Below are 25364 nucleotides of genomic sequence, written 5' to 3'. Positions count from 1 at the left end.
TACCACTTTACATTTAACATTTACAGCAAAGAGCAAAAGGGTTCTGAGCAAATTTGTTTTTACAATGCAGCAAACCACACAATACTAAGTAATACAGACCTTTAAACAAAAGTACTTGCTGTGAAACCAGTCGTATTTGGTTTCCCCATTTATTACACTCGGGCAACTAGCAAAATACCGGATAATCTGTCACCAGTTTTGTTTGGTTTCAAGTCTTATTACAAACCATAAACCAGCAATGTTCCAGGTAATCTCTATGCAGTATTAACCAATACAGAAGCTTACTTAATACACAACTCTCGGTGATTCTTTCAAAATAATTATGTGATAATGTGCCCAGAAGTGTCAAAACTAAAAAATGTCTACAAATTAAATTTCTTTCCTTCTCATTGGCAACACAATTTAAATATTTTATTAATTTCGCCTGCAATAGAAGTTAAGAAAGGATTATGACTCCAATATATATGAAATCGAAAAAACAAAATTATTCAAGGCAGTTTAAGACTGTTTAGGTATTTTTACATCCAAACAATGTCTAGACTGGTCTCTTTAAGCAATGAACAAGGATTCTTGTTGGGCGTAAAAAACCAGTCTGGCCTTTTTTAAACTCTCATCATCATCATCATCATATAAATCGGGACTCCGGTAACACCACTCATTTATAATTTAAAAAAACAATTAACCCCAAATCCTAAGACAGACCAGAATTCACAATGGCATAATTTATCATTAAAATTGGGTCAAACTCTTCATTGCTGGCATATCTACTGGCCCTACAATTGCTGAAGGTGATAAGATACCAGTTCATTGCTGGCATATGTTCACACTAACTTCAAAATGAGCCCCATACTTGCAAAAAATGTTCGAAACTGCAAGCTATCTGTTGCACTGCACACCTCTGCTAATGGCTATATATGAAGATAACTACAGAAACTCACTGAACAAAGAACATGTGAACAGATCAAAATACAAAACAAGTGTTAAAATAACATACAAACATTATTATATTACCAGGACTTACCTGCATTCAAAATGTTATAAAAAAATCTTTAGCTTAAGAAAAAAACAAAAATGAAACAGGTTATCAGTTAATTTTAAATACGAGAACATTTTTTGCACCGTTCCAAAATAGAGATACTTAAGGTCTGCCCCATGTCAGGCAAGCATTCCAAAACGGCAATGTATGACGCCCTATAAAACAAACACCAAATAAACCTGAAGAAGACAACATAGCTACATGTATGCTTGTTGTTAAAATCACAACCATGCAGGTGGAATCTGTGTAAAATTTACTCAATAAACAAGATTGTCCACCCGTTTCAGTAAAATGCAAACACAAAAGTGTGTTGGTATTTTTTGAAAAATATGTAAGAAATTTGCCCTCAATTCTGCACATATACGGCATATAAATTTTACTTTAACATATGCCCACATCCACTGTCAGGGTAACGGTCATCAAAATAAGTTGATTAAAGTCCTTCAGGTTGCCAACAGGTTACTACCTGTCAAGAAAGTCCAGAACGGTACATCTTTCTCGACATATTACTGAACTATACCACATAAATTCTGATAACCTGAATGTTATTTACATACACATACACAAGGAACACTTTGTTTTTAAAATCTTGTATAGCAGTATTTGTAGTCAACTGAAAAACTGATTAGCTAAACTACTGTTTAATATTTTAAATTGTGTAGCGATCTCCGAAACTTGTGTAGCGAATCGCAATGCGATACTGAACAAAACGTTGCTCCGATACAGTATCAGTCAGGGTTTCTGCCAGAGGGTAAAAATGGGTATGGCACATACCCCAAAAAAAGTTATAGATTTTTTTTTTTAAGTTAACCTTTTGACAAATTAATTACTCTGATAATTACTGTATGATTTTCTTAACCCAAACCCTAAACGTAACCCAGTTTCTTTCTGGGGGAGGTCCCCCATACCCCTTGTTGACTGTGGTTGTATTCAATTCCATAGCGCCATACCCAAAAATTTCTTTCTGGTAGAAACACTGAACTGACAGTGAGAACAGTGATAGGAATGAGTAACAAAGTATGAGTCTCTGAAGGGATTTTATAATAAGAAGAAGAATGACAATAATGAAAATACCGATGTGTGGTAACCTATGTTACCAGACACATTATTTTGATGCCTGCAGTAACCAATAAAACCACCAACTCTTTTGTGAACTGAGATTACCTTTACACACTCCCAGCAACCATTCTTATTATTTTGCCTTGCTAAAATCTAAATTTTGACTCCCTCTTTCAGAGTGTTTAATAATAATTAGCCAGTTTGAAATACAAAATCACCTGTCGCTCAAGTATCCGATTTACTTCACAATAACTTAATTAAACAGGAGTTTTTTAACATTATATATGTAGGGGACAAAAATAAGCGTATCTGGTGACAATAACAACACCAACACAATCTACATTTGAATCTGGTTGGACAAATGTTCTGCATGTATCAATAGTAAGGCTACTGCCAGCTTCTAGCTAGTATTTACATCACTGTTTTAATACTATTTACATGAACAGCATCGTGAATGCACAAACAATGGTCACCAAGCTAATGAAGGTATCACTTGTATTTGAATGTTAATTTTTATTCTGCAATCTAAAGGAACACGATAATTTTTGTTATGATTAGGCGACATTAAAAAAACTGAAACAAATAGTAACCCTGTATTCCTGTTTATATACATTACTTGTCCCATACACTTATAGAAATTAGTATGAAAAGACGTGGCTATTTATATAAGATAAAAGTTTAGAAATTAAACTAAGAATGGAGAAAATTGGACTGTCTCGACTACTGTGAACAATATTAAATTTCGTCATAGAAAAATGTTTCCTCCAACCCACAAACGGTCTGTCTTATGAAAGTGCAATGTAATGTAAATTCGTCTTTCATTTGTAATTTCAACACATTTTGAGAACACTGTGCGTATCGACAAATCCTTTTTGTATTCACATTTTAAAACTGAAATAGTAAAAACTATATAAAAAAAAATCTATTCACACCGGTTACCAGATGAGATACTTCAAAAAATAGAACAGGCAGTTATTACAGAATATTTCAACCATGAACCCCAAATACTTAAGTACTAATTTACACACAAACAGAAAATGCTTTAACGGACAACATTTCCAACAAGCCAGCTTGCTGGATCAGCACAGCATCGAAGTTGTCTCCCCTTGAGGAGAAAGTCAGTTCTTGTTCCCGTTTATACTGAGGTACTCTGGAAGCTTGATTTCCCTGCGCACGTAGAAGAGGATGTATCCTTTACACTTGGCCACAGTCTCCTTCTCACACTGAGTCACCGTACTGTCATTGAAGTGGTACCACTGACCTACAAAACAAACAAATTAATGAATGAAGGAAATTTTATTTAACGACTCATCAACACATTTTATTTACGGTTATATGGAAATAGAGGAAATGTTTTATTTAACGACCCACTCAACACATTTTATTTACGGTTATATGGCGTCGACCATATGGTTACGGACCACACAGATATTGAGTGGAAACCCGCTGTCGCCAATTCATGGACTACTCTTTTTCAATTAGCAGCAAAGTTTCTTTTATATGCACCATCCCATAGACAGGATAGCACATACCACGGCCTTTGATATACCAGTGTTGGTGCACTGGCTGGAACGAGAAACAGACAGTTATATGGCATCGGACATATGGTATGCATTTCTATATCTGCGTTTTCTCAAGCTATTACTATACAAAATTTGATAACAATGGTCACGGTTGTTTAAATTCAGAGATAAAAATTACATTGTACAAAAATTCTTGAAAACTTTGCAAGGTTTTGACAAGGGGTTATTGTGAGCGTATTTTAAAGTACAAAAACAGTAACAGTTTTTGGGTGGCACTAAACCCACAATTCCAGAGGGAAAAAAAAACCCTGACGTTTCCCATTTTTGTAAACTAATCTGGGCTTCTAGAATTTTTTTTAATCCACTAGCCATGGAATCAGTGATTTAAAAAATTTACTAGCCACGATTAAAAATTCACTAGCCCTACTTTACTTCAACCTTCTGATATCTAGACCCACGTCATGTCAGTCGAAATACTGTATACAGTGCATTCCCCAATTCGTATTTCCCGCCGTTTTGCACACGACATTCACCGGAAACGGAAATATAATAAAATAATTTTAATTTGTTTTCAAAATGGTGGCTTTTGTTTTGATTTTTTCAATTGAAAATACATTGAAATTTTGACTTCAAAAAGTGGTTTTTGGCAAGTATTTTTACTGGACAACAATGGCGGCACATTTTCAGGGATCGATAGCTGATTGTGACAGATAATTTGATAATAAATTTGATCGTTTTACCACCAACGAAAATCACCAAATATTGCAATATGAATCATAGTTCGGGTTTAAAAAAGAATTCTGGTCAGAAAACCACTGTTATCGGGAATACTGGACAGCTGGCCACAAATGCCCGTAAGTAAACGCAACTTTTTCGATTTTTTGCCTAATTTTAATCACCATTAGTTGATCTAAAAATAATAAAAATTACAAAAAACTCACGAAAATAATACTTAACGATTCATATATGAACTTTATTTCATGTATTTATAAAATATTTAAGTGAATATATGTGAGTAAAAAATTATAAACTTGTACCCACTCAACGTGGTTTTTGTTAAAAATTAATCCAGTAGTCTAAAGGTTAAGTTAATACAATTTTACTAAATAATAATAACAATCAGACATGTCACCTAAAGAGGGAGATAGAGTTTAAAAACACCAATATTGGGGGTTTGGGGTGTGGGCAGGATATTCATATTTACAAAATAAGACTTACTGCAACATTGGACAAATTTTATTTCACAAGCCTTCAGGCATGGCAATAGTAGTTATTTACTAGCCCAACATTGAATATCACTAGCTATGGGAGTGGGGCTACAATAATCTAGAAGCCCTGCTAATGTTCCAATGCAACAACACACATAATTAATCTGTCCAAAAGTGCCAACTTGATAGTAGTGATTTCCCTAGAAATTAGGCAAGGCATGGTAGACCAAACACTTTTGGGGCATTTTTACCATTTCCGGGGCACTTGTATTTCATTAAAAATAGACAAAAATTAATTGAAATAAGCATTAATGTAATTTATGTGTTTGCTTTAATAAATGAAAGGCAAAAGATATAAAAGGCATATTTTATTAATTAATAATACCTTTTTTGGTGTTTTATCAAGGCAATTTTAGAATTAACTACTGAAAAAAGCTTCTTTAATCTCAGGGCAGCATGGTGCTGATTAAGGCAAGATGGCCCTAGACTATTGAGGCATGGTGCTGATTAAGGCAAGATGGCCCTAGACTATTGAGGCATGGTGTTGATGAAGGCAAGATGGCCCTAGACTATTGAGGCATGGTGTTGATGAAGGCAAGATGGCCCTAGACTATTGAGGCATGGTGTTGATGAAGGCAAGATGGCCCTAGACTATTGAGGCATGGTGTTGATGAAGGCAAGATGGCCCTAGACTATCGAGGCATGGTGTTGATGAAGGCAAGATGGCCCTAGACTATCGAGGCATGGTGTTGATGAAGGCAAGATGGCCCTAGACTATCGAGGCATGGTGTTGATTATGGCAAGATGGCCCTAGACTATTGAGGCATGGTGTTGCGCCATGCTAAAACAAGCTAGGGAAAACACTATGATAGTCCAGTGCTAGCTCTGGCACTCACCAAATTCACCAACTGCGAATTTTAAAAACCATTGGCAAATTTTATTTTAATTTGGCGAAATAATTTCATGTAATAATTAATATTTTGTTAGTAAATTACTGTATTTCAGCAATTTTTTAAGTTTAATAGACAATTTGGTGAAATTTTCTGGTCACCCAGAGCTAGCCCTGTAGTCTAGCGAGATATTAAAAACATTATTATCCACAAAATGTTGTGCGAAGAATTAATAAATATACCAAAATCCATATAGCTAGTGTTGGCATTTTTATCACAGGATCATTTAATAGACTGATCAGACCTACAATGCCAAGGAACTGAAAGAAAAATATACATTTACATACCATCATGTGATGCGTATGAAGTGTAGTGGCCGGAACCAGCCCTGAAAAACAAAAATCAGTTTTCATACAAATACAAATAGGTTCGACTAGGAATGACTTAAGACTAAAGCTGGCACGGTGATATTAACCGTTTGATCCCTGTATCAATATGTATTGTTTACTCCTTGTGCACCTTAGAGAGTTGCCATCCATATTTATCTCCTAATGATCCATTTCATTTACTTATTTTCATGGGCTACTCTTTTCGATTAGCAGCAAGGGATCTTTTATATGCAAGCACCATCCCAGACAGGATAACACATACCACGGCCTTTGATATACCAGTCGTGGTGCACTGGCTGGAGCGAGAAATAGCCCAATGGGCCTATTTGAAGAATGGACAGACAGACAAGACAGATAAAACTTAGTACCCTCCATTTGGACCGGTAGGGAACTAATAATTGTTGTATTGCTGTGTGCACTTGTTGTCACTTTTGCCATTTACCCTTTTACTAATTCAGAAAAATCGATAATTTTAAACTTATTTTTATGCTTATATCCAATCAAGGTTCAAGCACAGTCTTGAGCACAGACTTCTGCTATCTGGACCATCTGTCCAGGGCAGTAATATCTGCATGTGTAATGACTCAAGGATTGTAGCTCAGTGGTTCAGATGGAATCTCAAATTAATTATCCATATTACATCACTTTACAATTCTGATGTAATCATACCACCACCACCACCCAATTCAATTCCTGATAACCATGATCATAAACCAAATAGCTGTAGTTTAAAATTGCCATGAAATAAATGTTAGCTTTCCTGTATGACACTTCATGATTTCTAATATTACTATTCGAGCTGCATTGAACTCGCACCAGTTTACAATATTTTTCAACACACGGACGGTACATTGTTTTGCTGAGACCACAGTACATACCCGGATCCATGGTGGACAACAACAGCAGCTAAATCATACAAGTTACTTCCTGCAGAACTTCCTCTAGTTTCATGCTGCAAAATAATCAGTAGTAAGTATGATCAATCTCCTTGCCAGGCGAGTGTATGAGAAGCAGCACGCTAACAAAAGATTACAAGCATCTCTATAAACTGGCCAGGAGGTTGTGAATTAAATATCGCGGGCAAAGCACATAACACAAAAGAGGGCTAGTGTTTAACTGGTCTCAAGAAGCTATGAATCAAATTATACAGAAACTTAAAAAATAAATCCATACAGATAATTTTATGTATGCAATAAATCACTGGGTATTCAATTCAAGTTTACAAAGTGAAATAAATATGCATCATCATGCTTTTGTTAAAATTAAAAATAACTCCATCCCCACATGTTGCCTCCCAATTCATGAAAATGTGGTACATGACGAACTTTGAAGCAGTACAAACTTGTTCCAGGCTTTCTAGAATTTTTATAAAATCCACTATCCATGGGATCAGTGATTAAAACAATTTACTGCCACAATTAACAATTCACTAGACCTACTACTAAGTTAATACAATTTTACTAAATAATAGTAATAATCAGATATGTCACCTACAGAGGGAAATAGACCTTAAAAACACTAACATTGGAGGTTGGGTGGGGGCAGAATATTCATATTTACAAAATAGACATTTGACCCCTTTTTTTTCACTAGCCGTTGGGCATGGCAATAGTAGTTATTTACTAGCCCAACATCAAATATCACTAGCCATGGGAGTGGAGCTACCATGATCTAGAAGCCTTGATTGTTCACACCAAATGCATTACGTTAACTGTTACTACTGTAGGCCCAACTCACCAGATTATTTAATACGTATCTGCTCATGTCGAGTCCCAGTAGTGGAAAGTCCACATAGGTCTCCACCTTCAGCCGATGGTAGGTGCCCCAGCGGAAACGCTTTAGATGAAGACAGAGAACCTGAAATACATACATTAGAAACTATAGTCCTTCTAAATTGCACACAAAAAATATATCTTACGCTTTCACTTTTTTCTTACATCAAACCAAACTGAAATTATTTACAAAAAACATTTTTTTAAGAGCAGTGTTTCTGCCAGAAAGAAATTTTTCGGTATGGCGCTATGTTATTGAATGCAACCACAATCAACAGGGGCTATGGGGGCCTCCTCCACAAAGAAAATGTGTTACATTTAGGGTTACGCTTAAGAAAATCATACAATAATGATAAGAGTCATTAATTTTGTCAAAATATTAACTTAAAAAAAATTAAAATTTGGGTATGGCACCATACCCATTTTACCCTCTGGCAGAAACCCTGAAGAGGATGGGACAGTCTATAGTTGATAAACGTACCATGATTATTTTACATTAGAAACTGTTTGCCACCCACACTGCTTTAAAACACATAGCACAGGCAAATATTAAAAAGTGGCTCCCATGCCCACCCACCACCATTACAAAACATATTTACTATTACATAAGATTTTGAAATACTGTCCCCTGTAACCACCTTTAGTGGGAAAAGGATAACTAGTTATAAATAATAATTTTATAATTTACATTTGGCAGCCTGCGTATCCAGAACTTCTTAGTAGATTTTTGTTTCTGTTTACAGTTGCTACACATGTAGAGTTCTGAATCCTCCAACTCTTCCACATCAGTGAAGCTGGACAGACAGTCTGAAAAGAGCAAACACAAGAAATCAACAGTGTCAAATTTGCTGGATATCACAATGCAAAAATAAATAATGCACATTAGGCCACTACATTTTGATTCTGTGTTTATTTAACAATGTTTAGAAAACACATGCAATGACTATATTTATTTTTTTATTTACTTTTTTTAACTTTATGTGGGAAAAAAAAAAATTAAAATGGCAGAATTAAAGTCATTGACTTATTAGCTCTTTTCCTATATCAATATGATCTCTATTATTAGCTTGACAATATAAAGAGTTAATTTCCACAATGCAATATACGTCTCTGTGCAGGTTTTGGAATAATTAACAGTGAAGGTCTATTGATGTTATTACAACTAAACAATATGAAAAAGTTTCCATCAAAACACTATGTCCACTGGACACTGTGCTTCATGTAACAAACAATATGTAAAATTGAAACAAGACCATGATTTTCTCAAAAAGACTATATTAAAATGCCAAAATTGGGTTCAGAATAATGTCACAAATATAAGGCACATAAAGCTTTGCTATGAGCTGGTCAAACTGACAGTAACAATGCAGCATGGAACAATCAGTGACATCTTTTCTTACCTACTAATGTGCACACTGGCTCTCCTTCTTTGGGTTTTGTTGATTTCATAGAAAAGTGAGTCGGGATATCAAGCGAAAGATCTGACAAAAAAAAACCATTTGGTAAACATGAACCACACACATTCAAATGTTTACTCATACAAATATGTGTTTTTTTTTCAAACCATTATTTCTCAACAAGTATTACAGGTATTGTATATTAGACCACTTTTAGCTTATATGTCACTTTGCAACATCAAGAAAGCACCACAAATTTCCTCCCTTTAAAAAAACAAAGCTGTTCTTTCACAGAATACAACAATAGTTCTCTCAGAAAAGTATACAAGCATTCTAAATAGAAGGAAATGTTTTACTTAATGACGCACTCTAACACATTTGCATTCTGAATACTGCTAAAGCAATACACGTCTCCTGTTGGGTCCCACAACTCTTGTAAGTTCAGGGGCCATAACTGTGTCAATCATGGATAAATTAAATTCTGTTTACAGTTATGGTCCTTGAATAAATTCCCATGAAAGACTGAACTTGATCTTGCATTAAAAATGGGCAAATCCCCACAAAAGTAAAAATTTGATCGGTAACTCTACATGATAAACCCATAAAAACATTTCAGCTCAATATCTCAATTACGACTGTCAAAAAAAAAGTCCGAAAAACTATTTGAGGAATGGACATACATAATTTGTGAAAATGTAAATACTTTTAAAGACTTTTACTACAATTCAAAGACCTAAAAATCATTTTTATTTCAAATTCAAAGACTTTCCAGGAATTTAAAGGCCGCTACGAACCCTGAATAATTGTTGTATTACTGTGTGCACCACTTGTTGTCACTTTTACCATTAAACCTTTTACTAATTCAGAAAAATCAATCAAACAAGCATGCTGTTTGTATGGACTGCCATAGTTTTATGGCGTACTGGTGGGTTTTTAAATCACAGTTTAATCTTATTTGTGGGGAACTTTAAAGCTGCCGTCTCACATCTCCATCCTAATGTAAAATGCTAGCATTCTGTCTGTGCTAAGAGCAAAATTAAGTTGAACTTGAAGATCACTCTTCTGAAATGATCCTAGGCAAACAATCACGTGAAGTTTTAAATAAAAAATATTTAACAAATTATTGCGAGGCAACCAATTTTCCACACTGCTAAAAGTTTTCATGTGCGTGTAGAGGGGAGCAGGAGTGATCACTCACCTTTCCTGATGAAGACTAAACATAAATTTTAATAAATACATGTGATTTCGCAATCAACAGATATCAAATCTGTGATCAATTTTTTTTTAACATTAAGCTGTTAGTTTTTTATTTTCTGTCTTATTTGTCCATCCTGTTGTCTACTTTTTTCTCTCAAAATTAGATTTGAGAAACTTAACAATAATTTATACATACATACATACATACATACATACATACATACATATGACTTGACCTCTGACCTATGGCACTTATCCTTAGTGAAAAAGAAAGGAGGTAGCTACTTAACCTACCTCTCAATCTAATTAAAATTAGCTCCACTATTACATGTGGATCTAACACCAGCCTGTTGGAGCTCATGTCCACCAATCAAAACCTTACTTGCAGAATCCTGCCAGTGATTTAAAAATAATTTGAAAGCATTCCTAATTATCCTGAGGGTATACGATATGTTTCATGTGAATTACGAATGCCTTATTTAGACGAGTAGAACTAATTTTAATCGGATTGCTAACAACACTGCGTAATCCCCAATGTCCAGGTAACATTTCGTCTGTAAATAATAATTTAAATATTGAAATCTTCCATTAAAACGTACACCCAACCTGAGTTATTTATATAGCAACTAACAATTTTAAGAAGTTGGGGCCAGTGTAGTATAAGTCTGAAAACAATTTAAAAAATATATATTTTTAAAAAAAACCCTAAAACTATATGGCACAGACCAGTGGTAATATTGTATTACACACCTAGAAAAGGGTCATGTTTTTTTGACTCCATGCCACATATAAGACAGTTGACCTCGTTCTGCAGCAAACCGCCAAATATTGCCGTGACGATGGTCGACTTGCCCTTTGGTCCGATGAAGGGGCTGTTGTTGTTGGGGTACGGCAGCAGCTGCAGCAGCTCTGTGTGTAGGCGGTCCAGCAGGTAGCGCATGAACTCGTGAGCATCCTGTTGTTGGTAGCCCCTGATAAACAAAGCAGCAATCAAGTACTGCAATGACTAAATTAAACACAAACAATAAACATCCTGCTGTTGGCAGCATTTAATAAGCCAAACAGCAGTCAATCAGCTAAATACTAACCAAACTAAATACTAGCTCAGCACACACCTCTAACTTTTAACAATAGTCAAAGGGAGACAACTGTCAAACTTTTGGTAATTACACTCATAGTCATCAGAGGAAACCTGGCTACATTTTTCCTAATGCAGAATGAGATCTTTTATGTGCACTTTCCCACAGACAGGAAAGCACATACCACAGCCTTTGTCCAGTTATGGTGCATTAGTTGGAATGAAGAAAAAACCCAATCAGCTGAAAGGATCCATTGAGGTGTTCGATGCTGCGACGAAAGTACCTTGAGCGAGAACTCGACCGACTGAGCTAAATCCTTCCCCACAACTTAGAAGGAAATAGTTTATTTAACGATGCACTCAACACATTTTATTTACGGTTATATGGCGTTGGACATATGGTTAAGGATCACACAGATATTGAGGTAGAAAACCCGCTGTCGCCACTTCATGTGCTACTCTTTTCAATTAGCAGCAAGCGATCTTTTATATGCACCATCCCAAAGACAGGATAGCACATACCACGGCCTTTGATGTACCAGTCGTGGTGCACTGGCTGGAGCGAGAAATAGTCCAATGTGCCCACTGACGGGGATCAATCCCAAACCGACCGTGCATCAAGCAAGCGCTTTACCATTGGGCTAGGTCTCGCCCCCACAACTTACAAAACCCTAACAATAAAAACCCCAATAACTCTTCAGTGATGCACTCACCGAAATCTTGGCACAACTTTCCATATCACATTAAAGAGAGACTCTGGCGAGATGGCAGCTTTCTGTCCTTGCCATAAAGACACCAGGGTCTTTCTGAGCTCCTCAATGAGCAATCTGAAAACAAAAAATAATCCACAAACATTTACTTATTTAACACACCTCAAGTCGATAGTTCTAAAAGCATCAATGTATAAGGCCACTTTTCACATTAACAGAAATAGATTTTGTACACAAGTCTGCTGATAGTTATGCTATTTACCATGAGGGCATTTGACGTTTTCTTTGTTTTTAATAAATAAACTTAAAAAATCAGCTAAACATTTATAACAGCTAAACATTTGGCAATATTTTTATACAAAAATTGTTCATGTACACTCTTAGGATGGGGTAAGTGTAGCAAAAAACAAAACAGTATGCTTTGTACACTTGTTTAAATGTGGATAATTGTGAACAGCATGGTAAAGCACACTGTGGTAACAAGAATTAAATGTCTCGCCTACTAAAAACTTTTTCAGTGCACTGTGATAAACATACAAACCAAGTTTCATTGATATATGACTTACAGTTTGTGAGAAACGGATCTAAACGTCAAACTTAAACTCAAAGGCTGACATTGTCAAAGATGCCATCGGAAAAGTAAATGCCCATCATTCTAATAGAACAAGACCTTTTACTTACACTGTCTCCCCACTGACCATATCACGTTTCTTATTTGTGTGGTGAGTTTTTCTCTTCATCACCTTGTCTTCTAGCGAGGGCAGCTGTTTGATGTAGCCACAGAACTCTTGTATATTACTAAAAGTAAACAAATCAACAACACATTACTAATGCCCATAAGAATACTAATGAAACACACACCACCAGTTCCCAAACAGGTATTAGAACAAGGATCCTTTTCACCCTTTTTGATTTAACTAACTCTTAGAGATGGTCATCGTGAGTGCATTGCTTTGTTGTGCGAGCTGTTTTACATATTAGTCGAGCAACAGAATTTCATGGAAACAATCATTTCTGGTAGCATATTAGCAAAATCATGCTGGGCTAGCTCTGGCATTCACCAAATTCGCCAATTGCGAAATTAAAAAACTGGCGAATTTTATTTTAATTTGGCAAAATAATTTTATGTTATAATTTATATTTTGATACACAATAACTGGGATTTTGCTATATTTGAAGTTTAATAGATAATTTGGCAAAAACTTGTAGCACTAACCTCAGTGACTGCACAACTGCATTCATAAAGCAAGTATTTCCCAAATTCCTTAAGCCTGATGATCGGTGAGGTCGCTGAGATTTTTCATCCTGAAACAAATTTTAAAACCAATTCAGATACAACTAAAACAAGCAAATAAGCCTCACACAGATCTTTATTGAATGAATAACGTAAACTTTCAAAATTATTTTTAAACTAATCAGTAACTTAGGACTCATACAGACAATAGGCTTGCCATTGTTAGGTCAACTCGTATAAAACAAAAGAAGAAAAAAGAAGAGAGCACAATACAGCCTTCTACACTGCAATCACTGTTTTCATTTTGCCACTAAAACATTTCATACTATCTATATAAAAAAAAAAAATAGGTGCCATCTGGCTTCTAGATGGAAACTTTAATGTATAGGGCTATCAACAGAAAACTTATGAACAATGGTTAGACAAAGACATTAAATAAGCTCTACAAACTAAACCTATTAACGACAAAGAAAAGAATAGTTACACACCATAGTACTGGACAGTAGCATTAGCGTCTATTAAAGCATTTGTCAATTTTGATCTAGAAATAATACCTGGTGCCGACACAGAAGCTACACTTTTTAATTAGTACTAATAGTAGCAACGTTTTATATAACTTTCCCAGACATGAAAACACAGTGATAAGCATTAGAAGTACAAACCTTTTTAAGTTTTTTCTTCACATTTTCTATAGACTCGGTTGAATCTCTTCTCCTACTTCTTTCTTTCCTGTGATTTTGAGCACTGTACAAAACAAACACAAAACATTTATTAGGCTCACACCACCTGCCTTTATCATTTTGGCTAACTGGGGAATGAAATTTGACATCTAGGGATAAAGATACTCCAGTCTACAGATCAACCTGTGCGACTTTTTGCTAAATTTTCCATGTAAGTGACAAAGATTTTATGTCTGATTTCAGCCACACATAGAAAATGTTTGCACTGCCAGATGCACTGTATCAAATTAATTTATGAAACAAAACATTTGCTCCCTAGATACAATATAAATGAATATTACGGTCAACATAATGTTACCTTTGTGGGTGACAGCCCAGCGGAGATATGGATTCTAATTGTTTCCTGAGATTTTTTAAGTATCCTGATTCAGTATCGTTGATCACAAAATCATCACAGATATAGCTAGAACACAAGAAAATAATACAGTTAAACAAGAAAAAACAAGTAGAAAATAGTTCACTAAGTTCAGATAAGTAAAAATAAATTGTTCTCCATTTTGGTAAATACTTAACCTACCTCTCAATCTAATTAAAATTAGCTCCACTATTACATGTGGATCTAACACCAGCTTGTTGGAGCTCATGTCCACCAATCAAAACCTTACTTGAAGAATCCTGCCAGTGATTTAAAAATAATTTGAAAACATTCCGAATTATTCTGAGGGTATACTATTCGTGTGAATTACGAATGCCTTAAAACATGTTTTATTTTATAAAATAAATAATTTGTAATGTAAAACTGAAGACTGATTTAGTTAGGGTTTTTTTTATAAATAAATAAATAAATTTTAATGTAAAATTGAAGACTGACAACCCACCCCGTATGTATTGGTATGGTTCGCTGTACGCGGCTACTAAAATAGACTCGCCCAATATTTTTAGAATTTGTATGCTCCCAAATAACGTTATAAAAGGTGAAGTGTGATTGGTCAATATTTAAATTATTATTTACAGACGAAATGTTACCTGGACATTGGGGATTACGCAGTGTTGTTAGCAATCCGATTAAAATTAGTTCTACTCGTCTAAATAAGGCATTCGTAATTCACATGAAACATATCGTATACCCTCAGGATAATTAGGAATGCTTTCAAATTATTTTTAAATCACTGGCAGGATTCTGCAAGTAAGGTTTTGATTGGTGGACATGAGCTCCAACAGGCTGGTGTTAGATCCACATGTAATAGTGGGGCTAATTTTAATTAGATTGAGAGGTAGGTTGACACTTTCTACCGTAGTTCCATTCTTTTTCACTAAGGATAAGTGCCATAGGTCAGAGGTCAAGTCATATGTATGTATGTATGTATGTATGTATGTATGTATGTATGTATGTATGTATGTATGTATAAATTATTGTTAAGTTTCTCAAATCTAATTTTGAGAGAAAAAAGTAGACAACAGGATGGACAAATAAGACAGAAAATAAAAAACTAACAGCTTAATGTTAAAAAAAAATTGATCACAGATTTGATATCTGTTGATTGCGAAATCACATGTATTTATTAAAATTTATGTTTAGTCTTCATCAGGAAAGGTGAGTGATCACTCCTGCTCCCCTCTACACGCACATGAAAACTTTTAGCAGTGTGGAAAATTGGTTGCCTCGCAATAATTTGTTAAATATTTTTTATTTAAAACTTCACGTGATTGTTTGCCTAGGATCATTTCAGAAGAGTGATCTTCAAGTTCAACTTAATTTTGCTCTTAGCACAGACAGAATGCTAGCATTTTACATTAGGATGGAGATGTGAGACGGCAGCTTTAAAGTTCCCCACAAATAAGATTAAACTGTGATTTAAAAACCCACCAGTACGCCATAAAACTATGGCAGTCCATACAAACAGCATGCTTGTTTGATCCTGGAAGAGGGCCTGCCTCTGATACAGACTGTACATCTTTGCACATTTCTTCATGGTGCTGCTTCGCGTGTGCGTTCACAAACCTAAACAGATTTTAACATCAAAACAATATAAACAGAATAATACTTGAGCGTTCATTCACATTATTCAGTGTTAATTCTATTTAATGAAATAAACATCAAGGTTTAAGCCGGACCAAAAGGATTATTTACAATTAGGAAAAAAAATTAACAAAATTTGTATCCAAATAAACATTTCAATTTGCCAAACAGCCAAAATGGTTGCAGATCTACAAATAGGGAGGCATTTTCTTATGAGCTTCTTTGGAGAATTATTAAAGAAATAGTTCTGCCAAATTCAACTTTAATTCGCATTTGGCAATTTGACAAATGACAGCTTAAAGCCTGAAAGATGCTAATTTCCAACAGTTTTCTAGCACCTACTATGGGTTTTCAAAACAGGATGTCAAAAATATTACCAATTTTTTTTTTTTTTTTTCCAGCTAAAATCCTTTAAGACAGTGTACATTAAAACGATTCAGTTGTGTAAAAACAATACCTTCCACAATTAACCACTCCACAAGCCAAGCAAATCCAGGGACTACTTTCAACCTTGCAAACTGAAAGATAAAAGAAATTAAAATAATTTTAAAAATTAATACGAGTGTGTTTGCATGAGTATTTTTTTCAGGCTTTCTGCCAGAAAATAAGTTGAGAGTACATAATAAATGCAAAACAGTTCATAAAGTGCCATTTCTGGGTTGGTAATATTATGTGATTGACTACTCTCGATATATTATTCACTAAGCAACATCGCATTCAATCTTGTCGACCATACAGATTGCCAACTCAACCTTTTTTTCAAAACAGTTAACCAATCATGTGCACTTCCTGACAGGAACTGAATCAGCCAATTTGAAAGAGGTTGGCAGTGTGATTGGTCAGCAAATTGAAAGTAATGTTGTGAATTGGTTAGCAGAAAATGCTTCTATTAAAAACAACGAACCAATACTCAAGAACTTGGAACAACTTAAAAAAAATTGTGATCGACAACTAAAGACCTAACCAAATTGTTAACAACTACAATAAATTACTCTCCTACCTTTAATTACTGTTACAATTCCCCCAAATTTTTTCCAGACACAAAACCATTAAAGTGACACAGATTTCACACATGAGACTGAAGTGCTAAGTATAATTAATATGACGTCATCATGTTTGCTTTTATCAAAACATGTTATGACGTTAATTTCAGACACATCCTTTCACCCCTCTTTCAGAGTATTCCATAAAAAGGTAAAATGGCAGTCGGCACAAAATTACATCCTTTTTTCCCTATGTAATCTCACCAAAGTCACCATAGGTGACATCTAGTATGTGGAATCTGTGTCACTGTAATGGGGTTTTTTTTCAAGATTTCTGTCTGGACAAAATCTAACGAAAAATAAAGGTAGGAGAGTAATTCATTGTAGTTTAGTGGAATATTGTCTTAACTCTTGACCAATGAAAAACATTGAGTTTGCTGGTTATCCCCGAGTAACTGTGAACTGGCCTATTAACGGAAAGTGGTTTCTGCACATGCGCATTGTAATGATTTGATGAAATAATATTTACCTTGTTCACTTAATCAAAATCAACCAACAAATGTTAATATCCATGCCATTTTCTGTTGTGAATAGATTAAATGCATGTCGTAGTCTAATGTTGACATTCTTCAGCTAGTCCATAAACAGGGCTATTGTTTTTCAAGTGCCGCATGTCACCAAAACTCTTATGCAATGAATCTGCAAAGCAGATGAGACTTTGCAGGGCTCTACATTAACTTTTTAAGGCACCTGTCCTGTAGGACATGCAAAAAATAAAACTACTTGTCCCATCAGATATACCACATGTCCATGTATATATATATATATATTTTTTTTTTTTTCCCGCATTCATCACATAACACGAGTTAGAAATCAGTATCCAGGAGTCGACTAGAAGAATCTTTATTGCATCACAAAATAAGATTGTGAACTTAACAATAAAATCTTCAATGTAGTCACAAATCTCAGTAAAAAAACAAACAAAAACCCACACACTCAAATGACAACAATCAACTGACGAATATTATGTTCAATAAGATGAACATTAGCAATCGAGTTTCAAATTACCAAACATCAATTGTAGTCACATCCATATCCAAATAAACAAAACAAAGAATATAAAATGTTTAAAAAAAATCAACTGATTGATATGCTCAATAAAATAAACCTCAGCACCAGTGTTTCAAACAATCGTTCACCAATCTAGTCACATATCACAGAAACAAAAACAAATAAAACATACTGACATATCAACTATATACTCAATAAGATGAGTTTCAAACAAATAATAATCAATGTAATCACATATCAAAGTTATAAAAACATTCAAATGGCAAAAGTCAACTGATGGTCCATGTGCTCAATAAGATGAACCTCAGCACCAGTTTCAAACAATCAATCCTCAATTGTAGTTATATCAAAGTTACAAAGAAACACACAATTAAATTATAAATATCAACTGATTGATAGTCACATGTGTTTTGGGTAGATGAATCAACATGATAGAACGGTCAAAGTTAAAATTGAAATCTCATATGGAAGTGTCAATGTCATACACAAGTACAAAAGAACATTGCCACAATGGAAAAGCTATTTAATATAGCTTACTTCGTTGTTAAGGAGCTCCCCTTCACTGTCTACCCGAAGTTATTGTCACTCCATGAAAAGAATGGTGCTAAGATGGGTAACCAGTAACAATGTGACAATGCTTGTCGGTGATTCATCAAGTACCTCTACGAAGATGTCACGGCTACAACCATTGAACAGATATCAAACTGTTAAGTGATGGGGCTCATGTTTGATGGAACAACTGACACAAGTGTTAGTGAAGTTGAACTCATCTGTGTTCGCTATGTCATCAATGGACAAGCCCACTATCAATATCTGCGCTGCCAGCCGGTAGAATATGCACATGCTGATGGTGTGTATCATGCTATCGACAAAGCATTCCGAGATCTCGGCATTGATGAATGGAGGTCAAAAGTTGTCGGTGTAGGTTGTGATGGTGCGAATATATAATATCTGATGTGTTAATGCATATTAAATTGCATGCACCACTGAAGCAGTTTAAACACACACAATGGCATACATTGATTGCCGCAACTGACCAAATATGAATTATACATGCAAAATATCGACCATGAAATATGTAAATAAACACATGATTGTATGCCTTTATACTAAAAATAAGCCTAAAAGCAGAAAAATATAGGTTGTCAAATAAAAGAAATAACTCTACATACAATTCATCAGACAGAACATTAATATTGTACCAACAATAACTTCAGCTCCATATATTCCAAAGATCATAACAAGTTCACACCATAGACTTTTAAACATGTTTTCATGATGTGGTTATATTAATTATCATGCAAAACACAAGTTTATGCTTCGTCAAAAAGTGATAAAAATTAAATTATTTGGCAGATAATTGATGGGTTTTTTTTACTGGATGTCACATGTTACTGTTTTCAATAGGTGCCGGCATTGACAACTTATAATCTATGGTGCGAAATTGTACGTCTATGTTACCCTAATTAAATTATTTTGCTGTCTACTTTCAATCTTGCTGATTCAATTATTTATACAGATGGAAGTATGATGTATGTAGGTCTTTTGCCGTTTACATTTGCTACTCTGCCAATTACTTCTGAATTCTACTGAAATCACTGCATGTTTTTTTTATTGATTAAGAAGTGTTGTTTTGTGAGTTTTTTTCAACAGCATGTTTTTTTTGCTGTGGACATTTTCTTAATTGCAGGGGTTGCGTGTATACATTTCCCTATGTATAAAACTATTTTCAATGTCTACTTTTCTTTTTCTCATTTGAGCACTTTGTCTTTGGGAAGGTATTCTTAATTCAACAAAAGTATTTTGACGTTAGTATTCAACAACCCCTGCATTTGAAAAAATGACCACAACAAGACATTTCCCCACAGAAAAACAGCATCCACGGCAATTGTAACGTCAACATGTTCGCAACTCTGGAATGTAAGTGAATGAGAATGAAGAGTTTGCTATCTGTTTTGTTTACCAATACGCAGTAATTTACACCAGTGGCAGTAATTAATAGTTAACACATGAATGACACATGCATGATCAAGAACAATTTTTTTTTTAAAATAAATTATAATGTTTGTATTTTTACTTTTAGACTTCCCCATCTAAATTTGCGTTAATTTTAAATAATTATATAGGTGTAGAGTAGGGATTTCTGTATTTCTTTTGGGAACGCATTCAAAATTATTAATGTCAACATAATATATTTACTCTTTTTGACCTCCAGTTTAAAATTTCAAAATTTTATTATAGTTAGGTTTTTCCTGCCCCGAGTCAGACCACCGATTATATCGGAGGCCGGACTGGGGATAGGCGTGCTCGAAACCATAAAGGTATGTGAGCACGTTTAAAACATATCTAATCTAATCTAATCAAGAACAATGGGGTTATAAGGAAAAGACAATTTATTGCATACAGCGTAGTCAGTCCGCAGTGATGTGCCAGTTCAATCTGCATTTGTTTTATTATATTACATCAAAGTGTCAGAATAATTTAATGCAATATAGAATTAAAATTGATTTTCCATAACAGACTGAATGCCCCCCTTTCAAAACAAATAAAATTGCTAAAATCTTTTTGGGGGAGGGTTAGAAATTTTTATTAAACTATCGGAACGATCTATATGTATATCGACAAATATCTCATCATCAGGCTTGTAGGAGTGTATGTTGAACATTTTACTGAAAATAAAACACTCACAATGCACCACAGCCATGGTTCAACAATTTATAAACTGTCACCTCTCTGCAATGCATGTGCTATGAACAGCCAACAGAGTTCAATGACCTAGTTGGAACTCCTTAAATTTGGATAGAGTTCAGCCTGACCGAGCATAAATAGTCCACCAGACTGGTTTAACAGTTTCATATTTCTCTTCTTTCAATTCCATCTCATTTCTTCCCAATGTGGGAACTCCTCCAACTTCTTTCGTGTCCACCTCCACATCCCAGTCTCTCCAACTGTGACAGGTGCTTGTCTCTTGTGGCTACCTGTGCCACACACCTGCCATTCCCCATCAGCTTTTAGCTGTATGCTTAGTCTGACCACCTCGGGGAGTGTTCAGTAGTTACTTCTAGCATTGTTAAGAGGCACATGTAACCACCTACTATGCAACCCTACTACCAGCGGTTGTTAGTTAGTAATGTGGTTCAGACCAGCTTTATTAGCAGCAGAAGACAAGGATGCCAGGTGGATGCAGCGAAATACACAGAGATTGCACCCGTGAAGGAAGTTGAGACAGGTAGGTGATGGTGTGAACAGCTCAAAGGAAACTGACAGAAAGGGTCGAAATATATTGAAATCGTGGGAGAAATTGGAAAGTGTTTTATAAAGTATTAAGATAATGAGAATGATAGGCAGAGGGTGATAGATGAGAAAGATGAATCAAATGTGTGAGCCAGCTTTGACCCACTGTCGTCAGCTTGATTGTCCGGCAGCTTATCCACTAGACCATGGATCTTACTATATTTTATTCTAATAAAGTCCACGTAAAAAAAAATGCTGCACATAATGAAAATGTCCGTAGCAATCTCCACGGCATTGCCGATTGCCATGGGCAATTGCAGGGGTTGTTCAATCGCATGCAGATTCCTTGGAATGAGATTGATCTGTACTCCCCTTTCAATGGTTAAGGTAGTGTTAGGTATAGGGTTAGTCTTTAGAACCTTTGATATAGACGGGTATAGGTCAAACTCTTTCCGATTCCTTAAAAACGTAAATAAGACCGGTTTATGGGGCAGCCCAGTTCAGTTTTTCACGATAAATATCACAGAAATATGATGTGGCCAACTTGGTCACAAGCACTCCCTGTTTTATTTATAATTGGCTACAAGCACTCCCTGTTTAACAGTGATCAGATGTCAAGCTCAGTTGACAGATGTATCAGACTAACAAAAGTTAGCATGTGATGTTTATTTGTAATCTAAAATCTTGCCATCATACTATTTTAATTTCTTAACCTTAGTTATTCTTTGAAATTGTATGGTGGTGTCAGGAACATCGTCACAGTGGAGACTAGGCTGTAGTTAACGTTTCACATTTCTAACTTTTAAATGCTATTTTTGGAAACAACAATGAATGAATGGGTGATAATTTGTCAATGTTTTTCTTTGTTTTTATTACAATGCTATAAAATGATGATTACAAAAATTATAAAAACATACAAATTTACAAAATAAAAGCGTATTAAAATCGTCGGAATCCGGGTTATTTTCCTCAGTGTGCACTTACCAGAACAACAAAACACTGGATGACTGGTTTCACAGTTTACAGAGGGCGCCGTGATCCTTGCACTTTCTTCCAAATGTGGGCACTCCATTTACAAAAGAAAATGCTTGATCTCTTTGCAAAGAGTAGCCTATGTAGTTATAAGTTGTACAGGGGCTTATTTTGTAATATAAATGTTTGTTGGACGTAATAACAATAGTTTTTTAACAGCTTCTGTGATTTTTCTGCATTGACTTTGCTTCCGACATCACATCCGCCGGCTCACTAATACATTAAAATGTCAACGGCAAATATCAAAGTCTTATTCTTAAGACAAAACATTTTAAACGAAAAGTAGATCCTGTTCGTCTTCTTTTTGTTAAGTGTATGACATTATTTTACACTGTCTAATGGAATATTGCAGACAGATGGCAATTTATTTTGGGAACTGTATTTTCTGGCGCAATGAATTCATTTTTATCGGAAACCTTCGGAGTTCGTGCTTACGAAGACATCCGAAGATTGCCGTATAGTTAAAATAGATAGTCACGTGATGTTTGGCGGGGAAAGGGTATTTAAATTTTTTAGTTTAATTGTTTGTAAAAATAAATTATAGCACCGTGTACCATAACGCAGCGCTTACTTGAGTATTTTGAATTCATTGAAAGATACGAATGTTTATTTTCTGTAGTCGTAAACTTAATGGAAACTTCCTCCACAGAAACACGATTTTTTTTTTTTTTTTTTTTTTTTTATAAAGTTGTGGAATGTCAAAAATAAGCCATTGACATACTTTTTGTAGGGGGCGGGACGTGGTAAAGCGCTCGCCTATTGCGCGGTCTGACTGGGATCGATCCTTGTTGGTGGGATCATTGGGCTATTTCCTGTTCTAGCCACTGCACTACGACTGGTATATTAAAGGCCATGGTATGGGATGGTGTGTAGGCATAGATATATATATATATTTCTGTCTGTTTCTGTGGAGGATGTTTTCTTTTATCATTTTTATATATATATAGTTATTTAGCAGTTCCTTTCTGAAGATAACATTGAAACATGTAAAAGGATAATTATTTCTTTAAATTGTTTTTTAAAATACATATATACTGTACACTTGTTTTCTTTTATCATTTTTATTTATATATATAAGACTTTGCTAAATGGGGAAAATGTAGCACGTTTCCCCTCTAAGACTACGTAAAAATTACCAAATATTTGCCATCCAGTGATTAATAAATCAATGTGCTCTAATGGTTTTGTTAAATAAAACAAAACTTTTAACTACTTTTTTTAGTAGTACCAGGCCCGTAGGTTGGTGGAAATTATTGGGGGGGGGGGGGGGGGGGGGGGGGGCGGACACAGTCTCGCTACAACTTTTATATTTAGTCGATGTAAAGGTTATAAAAAAAAAAAAAAAAAAAAAGCCAAAATTATCGGGCAAACTTACAACAAAAACTTATTTTTTCCTACTTTATAAAATTAAGAGTACAACTTTTTTAGGTGTTTTTTTTTAAGAGTAGCTAACATCAGCATGAGGGGTCCCCCTTAGATCTGTCACTGTACACTTTGATATATATATTGCCAGTGCGTTAAATTGTTTTAAAATTTGCCTCATTTATCTTCAGTTCATACATTTTTCATTATTCCTGGGATCTATTACACAAGTTGCTCAATGCCAAGCCACATCCACAAATAAACCCACAGTGTTTTAGTGATGTTAGTCAATCATGTCCAATACCCATTTCTGTTTTTTTAACCATTGCTCCCCAATATATCATGGCATATTTAGGCTATATAATCAATGGGGGAAATACATACAAAATACCTCCTGCCCTCTTTGTCTTTGGTTTAAATTTTTATTTTCTAGTGTGATAATCCACTATCATAAACAAGAAAAAAAAGAATTGTTTTATTTAACGACACACTCAACACATTTTATTTACAGTTATATGACGTCGGACATATGGTTAAGGACCACACATATATTGAGAGAGGAAACCCACTGTCTCCACTTCATTGGCTACCCTTTTCGATTAGCAGCAAGGGATCTTTTATATGCACTATCCCAGACAGGGTAGTACATACCACAACCTTTGATATACAAGTCGTGGTGCATTGGCTGGAACGATAAATAGCCCAATAGGCCCACCGACGGGGATCGATCCCAGACCGCCCGCCCATCAAGCGAGCGCTGTACCACTGAGCTATGTCCCGCCCCCTCATAAACAAGAATTCTGTGAAATTAAATGTCTAGCCTACCGTAAATGTATTCTGTGTCAGTGGTACAAGGAAAGGAACTGTTTTATTTATGGTTATATGGTTGAGGACATACGGTTGAGGACCACACAGATATTGAGAGAGGAAGGAACTGTTTTATTTATGGTTATATGGTTGAGGACATACGGTTGAGGACCACACAGATATTGAGAGAGGAAGGAACTGTTTTATTTATGGTTATATGGTTGAGGACATACGGTTGAGGACCACACAGATATTGAGAGAGGAAGGAACTGTTTTATTTACGGTTATATGGCGTCGGACATACGGTTGAGGACCACACAGATATTGAGAGAGGAAGGAACTGTTTTATTTACGGTTATATGGCGTCGGACATACGGTTGAGGACCACACAGATATTGAGAGAGGAAGGAACTGTTTTATTTACGGTTATATGGCGTCGGACATACGGTTGAGGACCACACAGATATTGAGAGAGGAAGGAACTGTTTTATTTACGGTTATATGGCGTCGGACATACGGTTGAGGACCACACAGATATTGAGAGAGGAAGGAACTGTTTTATTTACGGTTATATGGCGTCGGACATACGGTTGAGGACCACACAGATATTGAGAGAGGAAGGAACTGTTTTATTTACGGTTATATGGCATCGGACATACGGTTGAGGACCACACAGATATTG

The 25364-nt window shown here is 35.3% G+C and overlaps 1 protein-coding gene across 1 annotated transcript; it reads right to left on the bottom strand.

Annotated features, from left to right (window-relative positions):
- Positions 1-819: 819 nt before the first annotated feature.
- On the bottom strand, positions 820-22714 carry LOC121385853 (ubiquitin carboxyl-terminal hydrolase 3-like). Its single transcript, XM_041516644.1, has 15 exons — positions 22466-22714; positions 16651-16711; positions 16041-16175; positions 14532-14636; positions 14156-14237; positions 13476-13564; positions 12941-13057; positions 12263-12376; positions 11222-11442; positions 9278-9358; positions 8566-8684; positions 7843-7962; positions 6984-7057; positions 6064-6104; positions 820-3356 (listed from the first exon to the last, which is right to left on the bottom strand). The coding sequence occupies exons 1-15, from the start codon at positions 22551-22553 to the stop codon at positions 3214-3216; spliced, it is 1590 nt and encodes a 529-aa protein (XP_041372578.1). The 5' UTR covers positions 22554-22714; the 3' UTR covers positions 820-3213.
- Positions 22715-25364: the final 2650 nt, after the last annotated feature.

The sequence above is a fragment of the Gigantopelta aegis genome, chromosome 2 (assembly GCF_016097555.1).
Source record: "Gigantopelta aegis isolate Gae_Host chromosome 2, Gae_host_genome, whole genome shotgun sequence".
NCBI classification, from domain to species: Eukaryota; Metazoa; Mollusca; class Gastropoda; order Neomphalida; family Peltospiridae; genus Gigantopelta; species Gigantopelta aegis.
This window is presented reverse-complemented; position numbering and strand designations above follow the sequence as displayed.

What these genes read in the sequence shown, in the direction of transcription:
- LOC121385853 (XM_041516644.1), bottom strand. Translation starts at nt 22,553, where the DNA reads ATGGAGTGCCCACATTTGGAAGAAAGTGCAAGGATCACGGCGCCCTCT. An exon ending in CTGGGCTGTCACCCACAAAG is followed by an intron (nt 14,238 to 14,531) that starts GTAACATTATGT and finishes TGTTTTGTACAG; the next exon opens with TGCTCAAAATCACAGGAAAG. An exon ending in GATACGTATTAAATAATCTG is followed by an intron (nt 7,058 to 7,842) that starts GTGAGTTGGGCC and finishes ATTATTTTGCAG; the next exon opens with CATGAAACTAGAGGAAGTTC.